Source organism: Scardinius erythrophthalmus (genome assembly GCF_964197995.2).
Source record: "Scardinius erythrophthalmus genome assembly, chromosome: 20".
Lineage (NCBI taxonomy): Eukaryota > Metazoa > Chordata > Actinopteri > Cypriniformes > Leuciscidae > Scardinius > Scardinius erythrophthalmus.
The window spans coordinates 15,500,340-15,523,874 of NC_138240.1; the positions used below are offsets into that span (position 1 = coordinate 15,500,340).

Here is a 23,535-nt window from a genome sequence, read left to right on the forward strand (position 1 = left end):
GGTTCAGAAACACGGTAATCAGAAGAGGATTTTTTTTTTTTTTTTTTTTTTTTGATATTCAGTCTGAGAGCTACTTGTAAAGTAATTTTTTGCAGTTTTACAGAGATAATTTAAAATTTACAGGAGCACAGCAGTGTGATTCTCACAAACACTGCAGAAAACTCGAACACTCTACAAGGCCGAAACCAGCCACAGATCACACAGTGTTATGTTTTTACACTTACACAACAGTAAGAAAGACAATCAGATCGGAGCTCATCTTGAACACGTCTTTACTGCGCAATTGACCCTTCGCAGGGAGCTTGATTGACATGTGATTTGACCAATCATACTTCGCCATCCGCCATTTTGTCCGACAAAGCAGTCAGGAGAGTTAGTAGATTAAAGGACAAATCAAGTGAAAAATGAACCTGGGGTTAATTAACACATGGTTACCGAGTCGATCGTTCCCTGCGATGCATTTTCATGAAAATCGAATGTAAAGAGTTTTATCTTTAAAAACAGATTAGCTCATAACAGTAGTATATTGGGCACAGAGTAAGTAAAAATAAATTGCTAGTTAATACCACTAACAAGGCTCAAAATAGCCTCACACTAACACGGTAACATGAGGGTCCTTACATACAAACCGAAGCATTGAGAACTTTGTAAGTGTACAGACAGTTTAATAAGAAGATACTTTATAAAGACAGTACATTACGCGTTGACATGAGGATCCATCTTGGAAAACAGTCTCGACTAATAGAGCCACGAACGCCGTGCTACGTTAGATTTCACCTACGTAATTCCTATCGACCAGCTATCCTATCGACGGCGTTCGTGGCTCGATTAGTCGAGACTGTTTTCCAAGATGGATCCTGCATGTCAACGCGTAATGTACTGTCTTTAAAAAGTATCTTCTTATTAAACTGTCTGTACACTTACAAAGTTCTCAATGCTTCGGTTTGTATGTAGGGACCCTCATTATGCTCCCGTGTTAGTGTGAGGCTATTTTGAGCCTTGTTAGTGGTATTAACTAGCGATTTATTTTTACTTACTCTGTGCCCAATATACTACTGTTATGAGCTAATCTGTTTTTAAAGATAAAACTCTATACATTCGATTTTCATGAAAACGCATCGCAGGGAACGATCGACTCGGTAACCATGTGTTAATTAACCCCAGGTTAATTTTTCACTTGATTTGTCCTTTAACATGGGAGGATTTGAACTTGAAAAAAGGAGTGTAATGACGCCTTTCCGTGGCCAAAACAACATTCCTTCTTATGTTTGTTCATGTTTATTTGAGGCTATAAATTAACTAGAAGGAAGAGATGATCGGTTAACAAGCAGCTTTAACTGATGCTCTCCAGCGATCTGTCACGACACATTAAAGAGCCACAAAACGATATTTATTGTTTAAATTTCTTTTAAAAAATGACCAAATTTGAAAGGCGAGACTTTGTTTAATATGTTTAATATCAAACTAACCGAAAAGTAACCTGGTCTGTCAGCGTGTTGTCAGTCTCCTCTCTGCTCTGCGATGTATTTTTCACTGCGTGAGAACATGGTGGGGCGTGAGAACGGCGTAGCTTGTCGGACATAGCGACAGTAACTAAGGGGGGCGGGTCTTTGCGAACGGTCAATTGCAACGATCTCATTCAACACTACAGTGCGCAGATGCGAAATAACTTTTTAGTTATTGACTCAATTCACAACAGTTCCTCTCCTCCAGCCTTGATGTACTCACTTCCGATGATTTGAAAAGAAATAACCTGTGTTGCATCCAAAAGTTAGTACCATGTTGGAACTAACTTACTTTGTAAGTGAGGGGCCCAGTCTTAGTCAATATTTTACCTGGTTGCCACTTTTGGTGTGATTTGTCTAGTCTCTAGCAAGCACATTTTTACCAACTTGCAAGGTCCTGAGTACGTATCATTTTGGATTTTGGCTACACTGCTTAGTTTGCACGTCGGCACAAGTCAGATTTGCGTAAGTCTAGGCGTTAACAAAGACTAACAAAGACAAAGGGCCAAAAGAAAGTTTGCAAACTTTTTTCACAGTGGCACTCTCCTTCCATGGGATTCAGGGACTGAATAAAGTGTTCAGCCAGGCCATTCGTTACAGGAATTCTTCTGAGGTAAACTGTGTACCATCATCGCTGACCAACTGCTCTGGTAAGCCAGTGAGGGAGAATAATGTGTGGGGCAGTTCATCAGTCAGTGTAGGTGTAGCATTTTTGACAGGAAAAACCTCTGGCCATTTTGAATTTGCATCCGCTACTACCAGGCAAATTGTCAAGAAAGGGTGTTGCATAGTCGATGTGGACTCGCTGTCAGGGACTGGTGGGAAATTCCCACACATGTAAAGTGGCTGTCGTTTAATCTGTTTTTGAATCTGTCATTGGATCTGTGACACCCAGAACAGTTTTAGCTAGATCTTCAATTTGGCGATCTAGTCTAGGTCAGCAAATATAACTTCTGGCCAGGCTTTTCATTTGAACAACAACTAAATGTCCTTTGTGTAAGGCAGTGAGTACTTTGCACACTCACTATGTACTCCACATGACACATCCTTGTGTTACAGAAAGCTGCTCACGGTGGTTTGACGCTCAACGCCGCTGGAAATGGATTGGACATGTCTTACGTATGCAAAATAATCGCCTACCATTACAAACTTTTATGGCCATTCCTGGCCCCCTTTGGAAACGCCCTAAAAGAGGCGTTCGTATGACAACGAAAAGATACTTTCACAAGGCTGCCGAATCCTTTATCATGGTACCCTTTGGATTGAGTAGAAAGAAATATGACAAAGAATGGCAAGGACATATTCAAACCTTGGCTATGGGCCGAGTACAATGAAGGTGCTAAGCAAGTAAGCTAAGCACGGTGGTTTGAGTAGTCAGGAAGTTGTGGATCTCCTCTAGCTGGCCATCCTTTCATGGTTAGGTCAAACACTTTGGCCATTACAGGTTCTTGAATTGCCTCCCTTTGTATTTGAGCACTTGTGACAGGTAATGGTTCCATTTGAGCGATGTGAAACATATCAGTGTCATCTTTGACATCATCTAGGTTCTCCTGAGGAAGATGCAACAATCTATCTGTATTGCCATGGTACTTTGTGCCCTTGAATTCAATTGAATAGTCATGACCACCAAGGAACAATGCCAAACGCTGTAGTTGTGCTGTTGTCATCACTGGAAAACTTAAAGTCACCAGAGACTCTTGCATCACCACTTTTCTTGACAATTGGAACTATGGGTGTAGCCCAGTCAGTCAAGCTTACTTTAGACAGAATTCCTTGGTCTTCTAGTCGTTTTAGCTCAGCCTCCACTTTGGGCGTACCGAATATGTTACAGGCCGTGCCTTGTGAAATTTTGGCAGCAAACCAGTCTCAATAGAAAGCCTTGCTTTTACGCATTTCAATGTTCCTATGCCATCTTAGAAAACTTGTGAGGATTGCGCAAGCACATGCTCTAGTTTGTCCTGCACAGAACACAATGTTACCTTGGGGGTAACTCGCATGTCTTTTATGGACTGCCAATTGAGCCAAATGCAATTCACATCCAAATAATGGTACTCCACCCTTTTTCAGCACACAAGGATCTAAAACACACCTTTTGTTTCTCATTTTGGTCTGACTCATAATTTTCCCATGGGTGCAATTTTCACACCTGTGTAGGTCTTGACCATTACTCAAGTGCATTTTAGTTTAAGTTTGTCGAATTTGTCTTTGTAATCCATGTGTGATAATATTGACAGCACTGATGCTGTGTCAAGTTCCATCTTCAATTTTACCCCTTCAATAATTGGAGTCACCCAGATCATTTTGTGGTCCATCTCTGCAGCTCAATGTATGGAAAGCCTGCCATATCAGCAATTGCAATTATCGCATTCAACACTAGAGTGTGCAGATGCAGAATACCTTTTTAGTTACTGACTCAATACATGACACAAAGAGATATTATATTACATAAATTCAATAAGTGCTGACATGAGTCAAGATAAGAGAAGTGTCCAAACCTTGAATAAAAGTAAAGGACAAAAGGGCCACCACACTAGATTTTGTGTTAAAATCAATTTCTTTCATTCACTCATATACAAAAGCATATGTACAGAACATGATTTTAAAAATGCTGAGTTGTTTCAGCCCATGTTTAGGTCAAATATGGACAAAAATGTTTTGTTTGTCCATATTTTACCCAAACACGGGCTTAAACAACCCAGCATTTTTTAAAAGAGCGGGGTTCATGTGGAAACAAAGATCTTTACCTGCAGCATGTCATGTGACTATTAATCGACATCAGAGAACTGTGAACAACTAATAATCCCAAAGGGAATTTTAAGTAAATATTTCAGGTCAAAGGTGATCAGCAGACCAAAGTAGTTTGAAAATGGTATAGAATATTTTCATTTTAGTGTGCCAAAGTTCACGTATGGTGAACTCTCACCTTCAAATTGTATGGCAACAATTTGTTTGACCAAGAGAGGGTCTAAAAGTCACAGATTGGTCAAATCAAAGACAAACAAATTTTTGAAAGTTTAGATAATATAAACTTTACTCATTAGGAGAAGTTGCATGTTTGGCAATGTCAAGGGAGTATTTTTTTAATGTATCATTAATATTGTATTTTTTTTTATAAATGACAGACAACATACGCTACTATTCAAAAGTTTAGGGATGTTACGATTTTTTCCAAATGTTTCTGAAAGAAGTCTCTTATTCTGACCAAGGCAGAATTTATTTGATAAAAAAACGAAAACAAACAAAAAATGGTAATATTGTGAAATGTTAAAAGTCTTCAGTGTCACATGATCCTTCAGAAATCATTCTAATATGCTAATTTGGTTGTCAAAAAACATTTCTTATCAATGTTGAAAACGATTGTGCTGCTTAATAGTTTTTTGTTAACTGTAAATCAATTTAAGGATTCTTTGATAAACAAAGTTCAAAAGAACAGCTTTTATGTTGCAAAAGATTTATATTTCAAATAATAAAATGTATTTACTGTCACTTTCGATCAATTTAATTGAATGCATCCTTGTTTATTAAAAGAATTAAAAAAAAAAAACGTACTGACCCCTAAGTTTTGAATGATACCATATATCAGTGACATTATTTTGATTAGTGTGACCACCCCTTATGAAGAAAGAAGGAAAAAAAAAAGAGGAGAAAGTAATAAAGATTGATTCATTCATTAGGTTACAGCACATGCTCACTTGCATCAACTCTTTACATTTATTAAACTACACTTTTCCTTTCAAACATTCACTTTTTTAAATTCAGTCACATTTACAACAACTGGTTCACAAAAAAGAAAAAAGAAAAGGGCAACTATCTTTCTCTCCCCCTCCCCTCCCACGCTCTGCCTTTCTCAGATTATGGGCGACTGGAAGAGCCTCTTTGTTGAATTCAGGCTACGTGCAAAGCAACATGAACCTAATGTAGTCAGTGTATTTAAGTGAGAGGTGGAAACCACAGGCACGTTTGACACCAGGAAGTGACACCATCAGTATACTCTATGGTGTACTCAGCCACATTTTCTCTGACGTGGTAGTTGACTGCAAACATTAGTCATACTATGTGCAAATTTGTATCCTCCCTAGTAAAGTGTCAAGTGACTGCAACTTTTCAAACCTTAAACCAAAAATTAATAGAAGTAAAGAAGGGTGGTTTAACAGTCTAATGACAAATCAGCACAGCCTCCTGGGTGATTGCCTGTTAGAACATCAGGTAGGAAACCTAGTTTAAACCTACATTTACCTAATCAGCTTAATTATATGAAAACCTATTTAAACATACAGCTGTGTTTCAGATCTGACCTTATTTTACTCTACCAGAACACAGAAGAAACAAAACAGCTAGAGAGAGTTAAAGGGGTGGTTGAGTATGATTTCACTTTTCTAACTCTAGTTAGTCTGTAATGTTGCTTTTTGAGCATAAACAACCTCTGCAAAGTTACAACGCTCAAAGTTCAAAGCAAAGGGAGATATTTGCTTTTAAAGAAATCGTTTTTTAAGGACTACAACAAATGGTAGGGACAACAGCTGGTAGGGACTACACGACATTCCTCCAGGGTTAGTGACGTCACCAACCAACCCTAAAATTGACATAAACCCCGCCCCGGGAACACGCAGTCCATGTTGAGAAGAGGAAGAGTTGTTGTAGTCGAGTACATTTGTGAGTCAGCTCAAACTGTAGCATCCTTCTTTTCACATGCAATAGAATGTCACTCTGGGTGCATCTCACAACAGTTCCAATATGAGCGATTTATAGATTAGCATGACAGAATATGCTAATTGAAGATAGTTAAAGGTTGTATCAGCGATTTCAGGCCCAAACATAAATGATCACATTCATCGAATCTTTCCTAACGATCCGCTAGCTGCCCACCCCATAAGCAGGTCGTCAAAATACCGCGTCTCTGTAGGCAGCCTAGGCTCTGAAATCTGCACACAAAAACAGTTGGTTTCACCAACACTCAAAACCAAAATAAATAGTGTTCCAACCAATCACCGACAGGGGTGGGTGTTGTGAGGTTTTGCGCTCGTGCACGGCTGCCTATGACGGCTGCATGCGAAAACCTCACAATACCCACCCCTGTCGGTAGGAAAGATTAGATGAATGTGATCATTTATGTTTGGGCCTGAAATCGCTGATACAACCTTTAACTCCACATCAGCAACATAAATTCATCAACTAACCATTCAGAGACGTCCTGTTGCATTCTACGTGCTGTCACTTCTTGAGTCTCTCCATCTTTGTCTGACTCCATTTAAACATAAAAGGCAGAACAGTTTCTGTCATTTTAGTGCGTGTCTGCGTGAGATAATTGGAGCTGCTAACAAACGAGCTCTTGAAACCACGCCCTCTGTGTCAGGAGCAGCAGCATATTTGCATTTAAAGGGCCAGACACAAAACGGGGTCGTTTTTGCTAACCCTCAAAAAGTGACAACTTTAACATGCTATTTAAAAATATCTGTGGGGTATTTTGAGCTAAAACTTCACACACACACACTCTGGGGACATCAGAGATTTATTTTACATCTTGTGAAAAGGGCATTATTATGGAAGCTTGTTTCCGCCACAAAATAAAAAAAAATAAAAGATAATTGCGACTTTTTATCTCACAATTGCGAGTTTACATCTCGCAATTCTGACTTTATTTCTCAGAATTGCGAGATATAAAGTCAGAATTGCGTGTTTTAAAGTCGCAATTGCGTGTTATAGTCAGAATTCTGAGATATAAAGTCAGAATTGCGAGATATAAAGTCAGAATTGCGTGAAATAAAGTCACAATTGCGTGTTATAAAGTCAGAATTCTGACTTTTTTTCTCGCAATTGCGACTTTATATCACACAATTCTGACTTTATATCTCAGAATTCGGACTTTATATCACGCAATTGCGTGTTATAAAGTCAGAATTGTGAGATATAAACTATTCTGAGGTAAAAAAAAAAGTTTTCCACCCTTTTCCCCCCTTAGAATTGGACTTTATATCTCACAATTCTGAGAAAAGATGTCAGAATTGCGAGATATAAACTCGCAATTATGTGTTATAAAGTCAGAATTGCGTGATATAAAGTCATAATTCTGAGATATAAAGTCAGAATTGCGTGATATAAAGTCGCAATTGCGAGAAAAAAAGTCAGAATTCTGACTTTATAAGACGCAATTGCGACTTTATATCTCGCAATTCTGACTTTATATCTCAGAATTCTGACTTTATATCACGCAATTCTGACTTTATATCTCAGAATTCTGACTTTATTTCACGCAATTCTGACTTTATATCTCACAATTCTGAGAAATAAAGTCAGAATTGCGAGATGTAAACTCGCAATTGTGAGATAAAAAGTCGCAATTATCTTTTATTTTTTTTATTTTGTGGCGGAAACAAGCTTCCATACATTATACCACCCCTTTAAGGCTCGTTCACACCAAGAACGAGAACTATAAAAATAACTATTAGTGTCCACACCAGCAGACGATATAAATGTTCGGTTTATTATAAGCGCGCAACAGCAGTTTTGTCGTCTGCCACTTTAAATGCTTGAGCTCTTTAATGTTTGGTGGATTCTGATTGGCTGTCACTGTTTTTATCCTTTATCAGCTGGACAAAATCATTCTGAAAGTGATTCTAACAATATCGTTTCCCTTTGCTATTATTGTTATAGCTGTGGTGTGGACTCAGATATTCTCTTATATTTAGAATGATTTTTAGAACCACATCTTTATTGTTATCATCGTTGGTGCGAACGGGCCTTTACACAAAACTCAGAATTGAACAACTCAATAGTTTTCAGTCAGGTGGCTGGTGCGGAGACCTGGAGGGAAACGCATGAATTGAACTGCAGCACAGGACTGTTAATTTTCCATCTGTTTCATGCCATGAATATTTAGATCACCTCTCAAAAGAAGGAAAACTAATTTATGTGAACAAACCGCAAGTTCAGGGCACTTTCGATCCATATCACCTACCTCAGTATTTCAATCACCACAAACAGTATGATATTCACACAGAATTCGTTTTTAACAGGCAACTGCGCTGCTTTTCCATTGTTTTTTCTATGCAAACATTTTCTTTATAATGGTTTTCTATGGGAAAAAGCTTAATCTACAATATAGCGTGTTGCGTTCATATTTTCGGCACAGCTGTTTGCAGGCACTAAAAACCCTCACAGATTACGTTTTCAAGTAATTTTAGGTTTGAATGCGACAAGTCAAAGCTGTGATAAGTGAGTGGGTTGTTTCCCAGAATCCAGAATCCAGAATCGGTCTGTCTTCACCGGCCAAAAGTGGTCAGCGCAGACCACAACGATCTGTCCAGGTCTGTCGGTCCTGGGCGAGCCTCATCCTATTGTGTCCCAGATCTTGTCGTAGCGAGTCGCGCCATCGTGTTGCAGGGCGTCCACGTGGCCGCTTGATGTCGATCGGCAGCCAGACGGTGACTTCGCGCGTCCATCTTTCGTCCGTACGCCGCATCAGGTGCCCGGCCCAGCGCTTCTTGGCCTTGTTGGCCAGGTCCACCGCGTCGTCCACCCTGGTCATGGCCCGCAACTGCTCGTTGCGGACGTGGTCGGTCTGTTTGACCCCGATCATACGGCGCTCGATTGCGCGTTCAGTCACGGCCAGCTTTAACCGGTCGGCCGCCGTCATTGTCCAGGTCTCAGCCCCATAGAGCATGGCAGGCAGGACGGTGCTGTTGAATAGGGCAGCCCTGATGTCCGGGTCAATGGCTCTATTGTTGGCCGTCTCGGCAATTGAGCCGAAGCTGACCCAGGCTGCTCGGCGTCGTCGTGCCAGTTCTCGGCCAATCTTGTGGTCGATGGTCAGCTCCTGGCCCAAGTAGATATAGCTATCTACTTGCTGGAGCTGATGCTGGTCGACATGGAGGGTGGTGTCGGCCACCTGGTCGTTGCGCATCCACTTAGTTTTGGCCAGATTGATTTTGAGGCCGAACCGGGCACCAGCCTGGTTGAGCTGGTCAAGCCGCTGCTGTACATCAACCGCCGAACAGCCTATCAGCACGATGTCATCGGCAAAGCGCAAGTGATTGAGCCAGCGGCCGTTGATCTTGATGCTGACCTCGTCCCAGCTGAGCTGCCGGAAAATTTGCTCGAGACAGGCGGTGCAAAGCTTGGGCGAGATGGTGTCTCCCTGCTTGACCCCGCGGCCGACCTTGATATTAAGCGGCCGGTCGAACAGGGTGATGGTGGTGGCGCAGTTGCTGTTCAGCTCCTGCAGTAGGGCCACGTACTCGTCACCGATGCCTTGTTGTTGGAGGGCGAGCAACACGGCGTTAATCTCGACCGAGTCGAAGGCCTTCTCATAGTCGACAAAAGCCAGGACCAGCGGCATCTTGTATTCCCTGGTCCGCTCGAGCAGCTGGTTCAGCACCTGCACATGATCCATGGTGCTAAAGCCAGATCTAAATCCGGCCTGCTCGACGGGTTGTTGTTCGTCTAGCTGCTTGGCCAACCGATTGAGCAGCACCTTAGTGAAGATCTTGTACACGGCCGACAACAATGTGATCGGCCGGTAGTTGCTGAGCAGCTCGCGGTCGCCCTTCTTGAACAGCAGTACTGTCTTGGCCGTCTTCCACTGTTTGGGGGTTTGACATTGTGCCATATAGCGGCTGAATCGGGCCGCCATGGCCATCCAAAGTGAGTGGCCGCCGGCTTTGAGTAGCTCGATCTCAACGCCGTCCAGGCCAGGCGCCCGGTCTGCCTGTGCCTGTTCGACTGCATGTCGGACCTCACTTTCCAGTACTGGCAAAAAGGACGGCAGCTGGTCGAGCTGAAGGTTTGGTGGAGGGATGGAGACCTTGCTGGCGAATAAGTCACTATAGAAGCGCCTACACTCGGCCTCAATACCGGACCGAGTCCTGATCGTCCGCCCATCTACAGTCTTCAGTGCTGGTATTTGGCGGCGCTGCTGTTGCATTGCCCGCCTACACTTTTTCAGGCTCTTGCGGTCCTCGGCTGTTACCAGCAGGCGCCTCTGTCTATATTGATCGAGGTCGGTCTTGAGCTGCTGCCGGATCTGCCTGCACAGCAGGCCGTACTCGACGTGTGTGGGTCCGTCAGCGCGCATCGCGGGTTGTTTACTTAAAACAATAACAAAGATGTAACTTGATGATGCAGTGATGGAGCATAGAATCATGGGAGTTGTCGTGTTCACCTAATTCTGATACTGGTACCATTCTGATACATCGACCTGTAGACGAACCTGTTTGAGTGAGTGGAGGCGGGGGTTTGCATATTCATACTATACTAAATGATCCACGTATGCTAAATGAAGCAAGGGTGTAGAGATACATTCAAGTTATTTTAAGGCATGAATACATTTTTTAATAAAAAAAAAAAAAAAAAAAAGTTTAAATGTACCATTTTGGTGATCAAAGATGAATTTTAAGGAATTAAATAATTGACAGGGGGACTTTAAGTACCAAGCAGGACAGAAGTGAAAGTAGTAAAACAAAACTGACCTCCCGCATACATGACAGCCAGCATGATTGATGAGATCCATGACACTTGGCTGCTGGTGGCATCGAAAATCACCTCGATCTCTTTGAAGAACACCGTAATGGATTTGGGGAAGGCATAGGAGAAGCCAATGCTGATAAAGGCCCCTACTACCACTGCCCAGCCCCAGCCGCCCTCGGGAGGAGTGTAGCCTACCGGCCCTCCTGTTGCTGGCGGCATCTTTACACACACACACACTGACGAGGATGACGACGAAGAAGAGAAGAATCAGCTGAGCTTCAAGCGAACTGGATCAGTCTGTAAGGGGAAAAAGAGAAGGATTTAGAGAAGGCGGCACACAAGCATAGACTAAAATAAGAGGATTCACATGACAGATCTCAACCCTAACCCTGTGAACTGTGTCAGACGCTGTTGTAGATCACACTGGACAAGATCCAATTCAGGGAAAGTTATCCACGCGGACAGAGCAAGAGTACAGCATGTAAATGAACAAAGCGTGAACAAAAACACTGTGTAAACAGCTTGTAGTTTGAGCGTAACTGCTATAGTTAAGTTACTCTTTAACAGAGCTGATGTCAAAACACACAAACATACGAGACCTCATCAAAAGACATCAAAAACATTAAAAGAACAGAGATGTTGGCACAAGTGCCTTCACACACAAACAGTCTTTTCTGTCTCTCTTAGCCTCTAGAGCACAGAATAGGTTTATTTGAGCATGAAAGTCATGGTCTAGGCTGGTATGTGTGCTTGGAGGGGTGAAGGCTAAATCACTGCCAGGGCCTCAGATAGGAGGAAGGGTCATATATCAGAGAAGATAAAACAGATGGGGGTAAGGATTCCCATTTTAATTAAGTCCTTTCTTTGTTGCTTCAGGCAGAACTTACCTGAGAACTCAAATAGCTGCTATGATGCAACTACTGTGGGGTAATGTGTGGGGTTACATGTGCACTTCAGGGGCTACCGTTTAAGCGAAGCACTGTTTTACTTGGTCAAAACAATCATAATAAAAATACATTTGATTACGTTAACTTTACTCTGTGCCTTGTGGCTAATATGAGACACTTGTTGCACACTGCAGTAAGCTAGATCGATATTCGAATATCATATTAATAAAAGATGGATGACTTATGTTGCTAAAAGACATGCAATTATTTTAAAACATTGTATGGTGGATAAAAAGCTGTATTACTACAAAAAGCTATTTCTGATTATGCTATACGTAAGCCACTTGACAAAATAGTGTTGTCTAATTTACTTTTTGGGTATAAACATGTAACTTGTGGTAAATAAAAAAAAAACAAGAGATTCAAACAATATTGTTGAGCTATGCAGCAATTATAAGTTCTTTGGATTTAAACATTGTTGGAAACATTTGGGATAATGCACGCACACAAGTCAACTTATTAACATTGTTCTAGTGTTTTTTTGAAATATTTTAATCAAATGTTTACATATAGTGCCTTAAATGTGCCTCTGGTCATTGAACTTTTTAGATGAATGCCGTGGGTTTTTAGGTCAGGTAGAATCTGTGATCTCTGACCCAGTTTGTTTGTTGGCTTTCAATGCTGCAATTCGCTGTGTTTTCTGCCCGAGATGTCGAAATGCTATTAGGTATATTGGCAGTAGGCAGGATCACACATACCAAAACAAAAACAGACATTCCGCCACGGAACACACATTTCAAAGCAGAATTACTGGTTGTAACATTGTTTTTCTTAGAAAAAAAGTATGTGAACCTAGCATGTTTCCTAAATATCTGCGAACATATGGTATTTTTACGTTTTAGCACAGCCCCCCCAAAAATTACATACAGCACCTTTAAAGGAATAGCCCTGAACTGTCAATTTACACACTCTCATGTCAATAAAAACCTGTATGGCTGACTTTCATTAGTGGAACATAATAGATGATATTCTTAAGAATGTTGGTAATCAAACAGTGTCAGTTTCCATTGACTTCCATTGTATTTTTTGTGGAAGTCAATGGGAAACCAAACTGTTTGGTTTCCAGCGTTCTTCAAAATATCTTCTTTTATGTTCAACAGAAAAAAAAAGAAAAAGAAAAAAAAGTCATACAGGTTTGGAACAACATGGGGGTGAATAAATCCTTTTAACCACATCAGTCTAGGTTATGATTTCTGAGAAATCATGACAAAGTAGTTTCATTTTGTGTTAAAACCGGTTTATTAATAAGGTCATATGGTATTTGCAGAATCATGGGAATTGTCAAGGCCAGCTGTTGCATGTCTGAAGAAGCTAAAAGCATGAGAGTATGTTAGTACACTCCAGCCATTCAAAGGATGATGAGAGATTCAGCAGTTTTTAGGTAATTGGTGAAATCGAGTGCAGTGAGCAGGGATTTTTGGCATAAATATTAGAGTGAGTTTTGTTTTTTAAGATAGCAGCTAACACTAACAAATACGTGAAGATGTGCCAAACATTCAAGAGGGTTGAACTGAGACTAACAGTTACCGCACATTAAGCCAATACAAATATAAGAGATAACAAAATTAAGAGACTTTTCCATTTTAAAAGTGGGCGCACATTGTTCTAGTGGGGAACGGCTCTTGTCATTCTGCCACTAGACACAGCGAAGACCTCTAGTCTCGAATAGCCAAACTTTTGACAAACAACAAAGTCTGATTCACACAGCAGAGTATCCTGCCCAAGAGCTGCTACAGAAAAACCACTACCTGACCGACATCTAAATTGTTATACCAGGGCTCTAGAGTGCGACCAAATTTTGTAAGTGTGCGACTAACATTTTTCCTAGGTCGCACCGGTGCACCTAACGTCCTCGCATCCGCTGCCTCTCCACGAACGTTTGTTGGCGTTTGTTCTCCTTTGACGGAACTCGCACTCTTCTCTCACGCGATGCCACAGCTCGCACAACACGACAGCCCTGCTTAATGAGTGACGACGGAGGACAGAATTAAACATTCAAACGTAGCCTGGTTACACTTAAGGTCTGTTATATTAGTCTGATTTTATTTAAAATTTCGGCTTCCAAAGATTATAAAAAATAACATATTGAGGTAAAACCATTAAAAACTATCTAACTACGCGCAACTTCTTCCCTTCGCAGCATTACGCTGTCATTTCTCCCTAACACTCAGAATCAGAATCAGAACGATCGGTGATTGTTGTAAATGCAGTCTAGCTACTGTTGCTAAATTGCGGGACGCGTTTAATAATTGAAAGAGCAATTAAAAACACACAAATCTGCGCAAGAGATGTTGTTCGCATGGCGGCGCGCGCTCCGAAACAGACCGAGACAAGCAAATTATACTTTCGGTTTCATGTGCAGATTGTGCGCGTCTAAACGATCAATTGTACACAAAAGCGTGTCAAAATTACCGGCTTTGAGATTCACTAAAAACAGTTTATGTCTTAAATGGACGTAGTTATGGAAATAGTTGGAATATGAGAATATGGTGCATCAGTAGCCTATTAGATCTGCACCCGGTCTTAAAGGGGCCGCAGTCTAATAAACATGCTGACGATTGCGCCATTACTGCAAATCAAACAACAAGAGAAAAATCCCTCACAGCTCTTGAAAGAATAACTTCAGCTTTAATAAGCATTAATCTATTTATGATAAATTTTACAGTGTTTTACATTTTATTACTTTATTAGATTTCTTTTTAGACCATGCCTGAACAGTAGTAGGTCTTCCTGAAATTAAAGCACTGTGTTGGCCTATATAAAGTGTATCTTTGTTTAATTGTTTATCTTTTGTTTATCTATTGTTTATCTTTGTTTATTATATATAAAACAAAAAGAACCATAAGAATACAGTTAAAGTACTGTATCGATAAGCAGTATCGGTAAGAGGAATACCGTTAATAATTGTGCTTCAAAAAAATAAATAAAAGTTTTTACCTACACCTTCTTGTTTAAATTCATTTACATAATATATATGAATGTGTATAGAGCGTGATAAAAAGGTGACCTTAAAATTGTGGCGTTAAAGGTGATACAGCCGAGGAAAAATTTGGGTGCACCCAAATTTTGTGCTGGTGCACCTAAATAAAAAAGTTAGGCGCACCAGTGCAACCAAGGCAAAAAGTTAGTCTGGAGCCCTGTATACTGTTATACACAGCCAAAATACTGGAGAGTTTGCAGATAACAATGAATGAGACGCTGAGACATCTAAGCAGCTGTTCGATCTTCAAGTATTACACATATTCCATCACTGCCAATACTGAAATGCAGAACACTTGTTTTGAGAAAGAAACTCCTGCTGAACTCAACATTTCTAAAGAGCAGCTTTCACTGGCGCCACACGTAAACTTCTATTCTCTCTGCTATATGCATAAACTTAAAACTTAGATTTTTCACAACTTTATGAAGTAGCCTATTAAAATCATTCAGATATTGCAAGCATTTGTGATATGCTTATTGCATTATGTACATTTGCTATATTTCAATGTATTGTGCAGCCCTAAAAATAATAATAGGCCTAACAACAATAAATCCTATGGTCTTAAATAATGAAATAATGGAGGCTTATACTCCTTGGCTGACTGAAGGTTGTCATGAAAATGCTTGGTGTATTTTGTATTAATGTTTGCATTAGAAAAATGGGTAAAATGGGGTAAAATGTATTTTTTATTGAAAGTACACCAACCCGTCGATAAAATTGAGAGCTTTAGAATATCACACATAAATAGATGGACAAGATTATGACACATAATTCTTTAAATCTACTACAAATTATAGCCCTACAACAGGGGTCGGCAAGTAAGTTTGGCATCGGGCCAAAACATATTCAAAGGATAATTTAAGAAATTAATTGATGAAAAATGCAGCTACATTTGCCTGTGACAGACTGTTAAAAGTGTCTTTTGTAACTGGTAGTGAGCTCTGTGTTAAATCCTGTAGTAGGGCAGTCATTAACAAAAAGCCACATTTGTGTGGCGGTGTCCGGGTTTTACTCTGGATAAATTAAAGGATTAGTTCACTTTTTAAAAAACTTTTGCTGATAATTTACTCACCCCCATGTCATCCAAGATGTCCATGTCTTTCTTTCTTCAGTCGAAAAGAAATTAAGGTTTTTGATGAAAACATTCCAGGATTTCCCCCCATATAATGGACTCCAATGGGACCCAAACGGTTCAAGGTCCAAATGACAGTTTCATTGCAGCTTCAAAGGGCTTTAAACGATACCAGACGATGAATAAGGGTCTTATCTAGCGAAACGATCGGTCATTTCAAAAATAAATAAAAAAGTTTAAGTTTTATAAGCACAAATGCTCGCCTTGCTCTGTTCTGTGATGCGCGTTCGTGACGCAATTACGTTGAAAAGGTCACGTTTGACGTGTTTACAAATGTGCGGAAGGAGGACCATATACACATATTCAAATGTATTTGTGTCAGTTTATCGTTTAAAATGCCCATTTCGTGTGCGTATCCTGGGTGCTTTAATATTAAAAAGCCTAAAAGAAAATTTTTTTCAGGACACAATTTTTTCAAGCGTGACCTTTTCAATGTAATTGCGTATTACGTGACGTCACGAACGTGCATCACAGAACAGAGCAAGGCGAGCATTTGTGCTTATAAAACGTAAACTTTTTTATTTATTTTTGAAATGACCAATCGTTTCGCTAGATAAGACCCTTATTCATCGTCTGGTATCGTTTAAAGCCCTTTGAAGCTGCACTGAAACTGTCATTTGGACCTTGAACCGTTTGGGTCCCATTGGAGTCCATTATATGGGGGAAAATCCTGGAATGTTTTCATCAAAAACCTTAATTTCTTTTCGACTGAAGAAAGAAAGACATGGACATCTTGGATGACATGGGGGTGAGTAAATTATCAGCAAAAGTTTTTTTAAAAGTGAACTAATCCTTTAATAAAGCAGTAGTGACACGTAACCTGCCAATTAACCACAATGGAGCCTAACTTATTGTAATAATTATTTGACGTAGCTTACTTTTACACTCAGAATTATTCCTTGGCATCCTCACATACTAAACTGCATTTTTTTTGGTTTGCGTGCTGGAGGTATGCTATTACGTCATGTGCAGAGTGATGTTAAAATTTAAGCTGGTGAGAGAAAATGGCACTATCAAAGAGTCTAAAAGAGTAAAGTTGACAGTGAAAATAGGGCATACGAAGAATGGAAAGACTATGCGTTCATCCTACCTAGTTTTGTGAATGCAAAGCCGGTGTGTCTTATCTGCAACAAAGCGATCCACAGACTCTTTTGAATGTATTGCAGAAAAGTTTTAAATTAAAAGCTCTCAATTCATCTCAAAATAAACCATTGCTGCAAAAAACATTCTCGTACTTTTATTTTGAAGGCAAAATCACTAAAGACGAAGGTTTTGTGAGTAACTGTTGCTGACAGATCTATTTCAGAACCAGCCACCATCAAAATAATCTGGCTGCGGGCGCAGGCCAGATATTATTGCTGGCGGGCCAGTTTTCACCTGTTGTTATTCTTAGACAGTTATTCTTAATAACACACAATAAAACAATAAACAGAAACAATTGTCCTTCTTGTGTGAATAGACTACAGACCTAAAATGAGGGACGGGCCACAAATCCATGAGTACAGTTTGCAAAACTGTGGAAACGGTTTTTGATTTTGATTTCATGTCAACTTGCATGTGACTGTTTCAATCCAGTATGTGATTTCATCTTGTATTGATGCCATCAAATGTACAAACATCTGTGGTCAGACAACCTCAAAGACACAGTAGCTGAATTGTTCTGGAAACAAACTGAGAATGGAGACTTGAGCATTGTGATCCCACATTCTCCAACTTCCTTGTGATGTTTTATTTATGACTACAGACAGACTAACCTCTGTTTGGTTTGCCAATGAAGTGATGCATTAACCCCTTCTCTTAATCCTAATTGGGCTGCAAATCTGTCAATCACCTTCACAACTTGCTTATTTTGATTTTTTCCACTGTACTACACACACACACAAAACAACGTTCCCTATGAGAAATACCAGACAGCACATAGGAAGTGAAACGAGCCGCAATAAATGCTTAAAAATTTCACTTGGATGCCCGGCTGCTTTTTCACTCATGCGCAATGGGTTATTGAAGACAATCACATGTCGACAAAACCCCTGAGTCTGGAAAAATCTGTAGGTTTGAGCACTTTAAAGTGCTGATCTGTTTCCTAACAAACTCCATTGAGACCTGTGAGGGGCCAAAACCCCAGCAGAATACCAGATCAGCTGGATCCAGATCAACTCATACATAAGACTTGTGCATTCCTACCCACTGTTCGTTTAATCCTCTGGAAATGTATGCATTTAATCTTACTTATAACTGGTACAGGAAAAAATAAGGTGCGTGTTTGTTGCGACCTCAAGATATCCAGCAAGATATCTAGCAAAAATAAGCATTTTTGTTTTCCGCTGACTTCGCATATATGCCCTTGTAAGGGCAGTGTAGCTTAACTGCCATAACGTTATTTATAAATCATTAATAAAGTGTGACAACCCTGCAAAAACAAATAAGCAAAGATTAATACTTCTGGTTACTGCAAAACCATGTTGTAGCCTAATATTCAGGGGTCAGAAATGAATTTAAAATCAGTACAACGTTATTAAAACATCTACACAATGTATGCATCCATATCTATGTGGAAATCATGTTGGTTTAAAAACTGCTTGAACCATGACCATGTCTAAAATTAAATAGCCTGTAAATCTCCCAGAATGCTTCAGTATGGCCCAATTAAGTCATGAAGAGTCTCTTTCCTCCTGAGACTGCAGTGTTGGACAGGCTGCTGGTTCAGCGGTCTCCTGAGAGTCTGTGGATGTCCTGAACTGCTCTCCAAAGTGGATCTGTGTGTATATCAGTCAGACTCTCAACACAAGAGGTTATGGCCTAATATTTCTCTACTGGGAGCTGCAGGACATTGACTAGTCATAGGCTGAGATGATGGTCTTGTGCTTTTTACAAGAGACAAGAGATCAGCACTAGAAGGAAGCAGATATCCATTCTTACCCTCTCAGTGTAGGTCAGGTGTTGCATTTAAAGTCCCTGTAAAGTCAAAATTAAGTATGTGTTCTGAGTTTGTCACACCACAGAAAAATGTGTTATTAGCCACCCAGCCAAATTTTAATGATAAAAAAGCCGGCAAGTACATAAAATAAGCGATCAAAATCTTAAAAAAAAGGGGCAGTAGTCTCTGCTCTCAAACGCTGGGGGCGTGTCCGCTGGCTGCGCTGAAACCACGCCCACTCGCGGGAAAGCTCGGCCTCGTTGCCGTCGACTCGCCACACTCAACTGTCACTGCTACAGCCGGAAAGGATGCTCCTAGCAGCTTAATTTGTTTTACAAAGCCATACATGTTCGAGCCTGGACTACCTACTATAATTATAATATAAGCACACAAGGCAACTTACACTCATTGGTGGGCACGCACTGCCGATGATGGCACCAGTTGTCGGCGCGACGGGAGGATGAAGGCCGAGGCGGGAGATAGTCGGTTCGGCCACATTCACTACCAGTAACAGCGGATTATCAGTGAATGTATCCCAGTTGTCTCCGACGAAAGTTTATAAAACTATCCCGTGTAAAATGATCACTACAGAGGCGGGTTTTGGCGGTGATCCTCAGCTCTCCATCAAGGTGGCTCTTCACAAAATCAATCCACCTCTTGTTGATATGATAGTTTTTCGGAAATTTAAATAAGGACACCGATCTGTTTTATACGTGATCGCATCCAGGTAATACGCATTTCCGTGACGAAAGCATAGCTAGCTAGCAAACTGTAGGATGTAGTAACTAATTGTACTGACAGTAACTCGCGATTGAGTTGCAAACTGATGTGAATGGGCTCCAGTGCGTCATCAAGTAGGGGCGTGTCCAGGAGCTCAGGGGCTCCAGTGCGTAATCGAGCCCCTGTTTTAGCCCCGCCCAAAAAATCTAGAAACACAACAATGGTGAAAAACTGTTTAACGGTCTAACTCCACAATTCAGTACTTCACAGTGCACAGTCTTTGTAATATGATTTAGCAAAACATTTCTAACATTTATAATGTGTTTAGAATTTTTTTTTAGAATTGCCTTTACAGGGACTTTAATCTAAAGTTGGGATAAGTCAGAATGGTTGACTAGTTGGTCAACAGATGATCCATCATCAGCCAGCATTAATTAAATCCCATTAAACATGGATCATTTTGCATATACACCATGATGGTGTTATTCCATATTCTGTTCACATTTTCAATGGATTTTCACTTTGCTCTCTGAAACTTAAAGGGATACTACACCGATTAGCATTAAGCTTTGTATTGGTAGAAACCCGGTAATATTTTCGAATGACCATGCTTCCCTCCCTCATGTCCCCCTGAGACGAGAGATTTCTGGGGTGGCATCTCACGATAAAATGGCGTCTTTTCAGTTTCGAGTCAACTAGTAGCCTAGTTGTATAATTTCTTCCAATATTGCCCTCTGTAACCGGTAGGCGTGGCTTGGGAGTGGCCTTGTAGGGCAGCGAAGCAAGTGCATTCTGGGAGTTGTTGTCTTTCATCCACATGAGCCAAAAATACATTCTCTGCCTTTTCTCAGTCTAGAAGGCACCAACTTCTAAAATAATTTCACATTTCTACTACATAAACGACCCAATTTAAATACACATTCATCTTTCCAGCGGTGAAGTATCCCTTTAAATGAAATTATGACATTTTAAGTGAAATTCTTTGGAGACTGAAATGTCAGTTCATGCTTTTCAATTTAAATCAAATCTGTTTCTCAACAGGCCAATCAAACAGGTACGTTTTTCAGAGCAGCCTGATTTAAATGTTCTTATAATTCAGGACACAACAGGTATTCATCACAATGAATGGTGGCTAGGGAAGAATACTGGTGGTACAGGAATAAAAATAGTTTGTGAATTCACAATAGAGTGTCTACTATGTGTGTAGGGAGCAGCGGCACTGAACGCAAATTTTACAAGATGAAATTATTGTCAATGACACTCAGGGATCTGTTGCGCACCAAATCCTCCGCCATCGCCATCATTCATCTCATCTTTCCTTACTCTCATCACGTAATAAGTGAAATCTGACTCCTGTTGTATGGAGCAGAGCAGATGCTTTCAGTTTATAATTGTAGCATCCTTTATCCAATTAAACAAAATGGTTTATATTTCTACAAAAAGCAAAACGACAGTGGGGCTAGTGCCGCAGTGCCATGTATTGAAGGCCAAGTATGGTAACCCATACCATTTTGTTGTGGCGCCCGGGGAGCAATTAGGCTAGGTGCTTTGCTCAAGGGGTGCAAGGCCACCTCAGTAATTTCCTGTCAGTATTGAGAATCGAACCCGCAACCTTTGGGTTACCAGTCTGACTCTAACCATTAGGCCATGATGGCAACAACTGCGTTGGGCAAGTAATGTAAACGGTGTATGGCCAAATACTGTGTATACACCAACTATCGCAGAAAGTCTCATATTAACTTGACAGGTAGTTAAAAATAAGTACTCTGGTGATTAATCTGTCAAGTACTCAAATATACAAAATGATAAGAATGCATATCCCTAGTTTTGTATGGCTTAATTGTTAAATAAGTCTGAAAGAAATATCACTTCCTATACTAGGGCTGCACGATATATAGCGTTAGATTTTGGTGTATTTGGCCGAGCAGTGGTTTGAGTGGCTCGCCAATGTATTAGATTTCTCCAATACATAAAATAAGTAAGCTTGACCAGAGTTCTTGTGGGGAGAAGAATTTATTGAAGGTTTGTAGTGTAGCAGTCCTTCAGCAGCGATGTTAGCATGTCGTCCTTCAACAATCCTGTTAGGACCTCCCACAGGAGATCAATCTAACTTGCTAATCCACTCTGAGCAATGCTGATTCTTTCTATTCATTCACACCAATCAGTTTCTATGGGCCATACATCTGAATGGGCCATTCATCTGTATGGGCCATTTGGCACACAGCTTTGCAGACACAGACAGAGTGGATTACATCTGAGTCACAATGTAAATGAATCTGATAACTGAAAATACAGAATCTTTCAATAGAAATTATTGAAAAATCGCAAATGTACATATCGTAATATGTATATCAAGCTTTGCATAGCCTAATCGCAACGGCTTGCGATATCTGAATCATTTTAATAGGCTACTACAAAAAGTTGCGAAAAGACAAAGTTTCAGATCGACTCCCTTAGCAAAGAATAAACTGGGCACATGACTGTTACTTGGGTGTGAATTGCATGACGTTAAAAAGAGTTAAGCTCAATAAGCTGCAGAAAACAACTCACTGCAGCACTCGCACTGTCTGACAATTTAAATAGCATTTAAATAGTTGTTTTGTATGTTTAAATTGATGTTAAAATGACATTGTCAGATTTGTGACATTACTATTTATGTAATGCTAAAACACTGCTGTTCACTTTTAGAAGTTGTGATGCTTTCCTTTCCCAGAAAGAATGTGAAATATACACTCACCTAAAGGATTATTAGGAACACCTGTTCAATTTCTCATAATGCAATTATCTAATCAACCAATCACATGCCAGTTGCTTCAATGCATTTAGGGGTGTGGTCCTGGTCAAGACAATCTCCTGAACTCCAAACTGAATGTCAGAATGGGAAAGAAGGGTGATTTTAGCAATTTTGAGCATGGCATGAGTGTTGGTGCCAGACGGGCCGGTCTGAGTATTTCACAATCTGCTCAGTTACTGGGATTTTCAAGCACAACCATTTCTAGGGTTTACAAAGAATGGTGTGAAAAGGGAAAAACATCCAGTATGCGGCAGTCCTGTGGGCGAAAATGCTTTGTTGATGCTAGAGGTCAGAGGAGAATGGGCCGACTGATTCAAGCTGATAGAAGAGCAACTTTGACTGAAATAACCACTCGTTACAACCGAGGTATACAGCAAAGCATTTGTGAAGCCACAACACGCACAACCTTGAGGCGGATGGGCTACAACAGCAGAAGACCCCACCGGGTACCACTCATCTCCACTACAAATAGGAAAAAGAGGCTACAATTTGCACGAGCTCACCAAAATTGGACAGTTGAAGACTGGAAAAATGTTGCCTGGTCTGATGAGTCTCGATTTCTGTTGAGACATTCAGATGGTAGAGTCAGACTTTGGCGTAAACAGAATGAGAACATGGATCCATCATGCCTTGTTACCACTGTGCAGGCTGGTGGTGGTGGTGTGATGGTGTGGGGGATGTTTTCTTGGCACACTTTTCTTGGCCCTACTTCCTACGCTGTCCCTGATACATAATCTCCATTTGTAACACAGGTGACATTTAGTCTACGTTCCAAATGCCATATGTTCTTAACATAAGTTTGTAGAACTGGATCTCCCTGTGAACATCAGTCCTCTCTGGCACTGAACAAAACAGATAACAACAAATAAAACCATCATAAAACCTATAACTTTATATATGCTAGACACGAGTATGCATTTCTGAGATGCTCAAAAGAATAACAAAATCCCAAGAATTATAAATAGATTGCCTTACTGAATATAAATAAACCTTCAATTCAACCTCCATCAAAACATCTGTAAACATTAAATGCATCTTCCGTTGGAATGTTTAAAATACAGAACATTAATGCAGAAAG

At 40.3% G+C, this 23,535-nt stretch overlaps 1 protein-coding gene across 1 annotated transcript in view; it reads right to left on the reverse strand.

The window, feature by feature from the left end:
- Window positions 1-23,535, reverse strand: part of slc16a1b (solute carrier family 16 member 1b) — a 41,722-nt gene that overhangs the window by 11,566 nt on the left and 6,621 nt on the right. Inside the window, exon 2 of the mRNA XM_081349332.1 lies at window positions 10,970-11,264. Within this exon, the coding sequence (XP_081205458.1) occupies window positions 10,970-11,186 (217 nt within the window). The 5' untranslated portion in view covers window positions 11,187-11,264. The remainder of the gene's footprint in view (window positions 1-10,969; window positions 11,265-23,535) is intronic.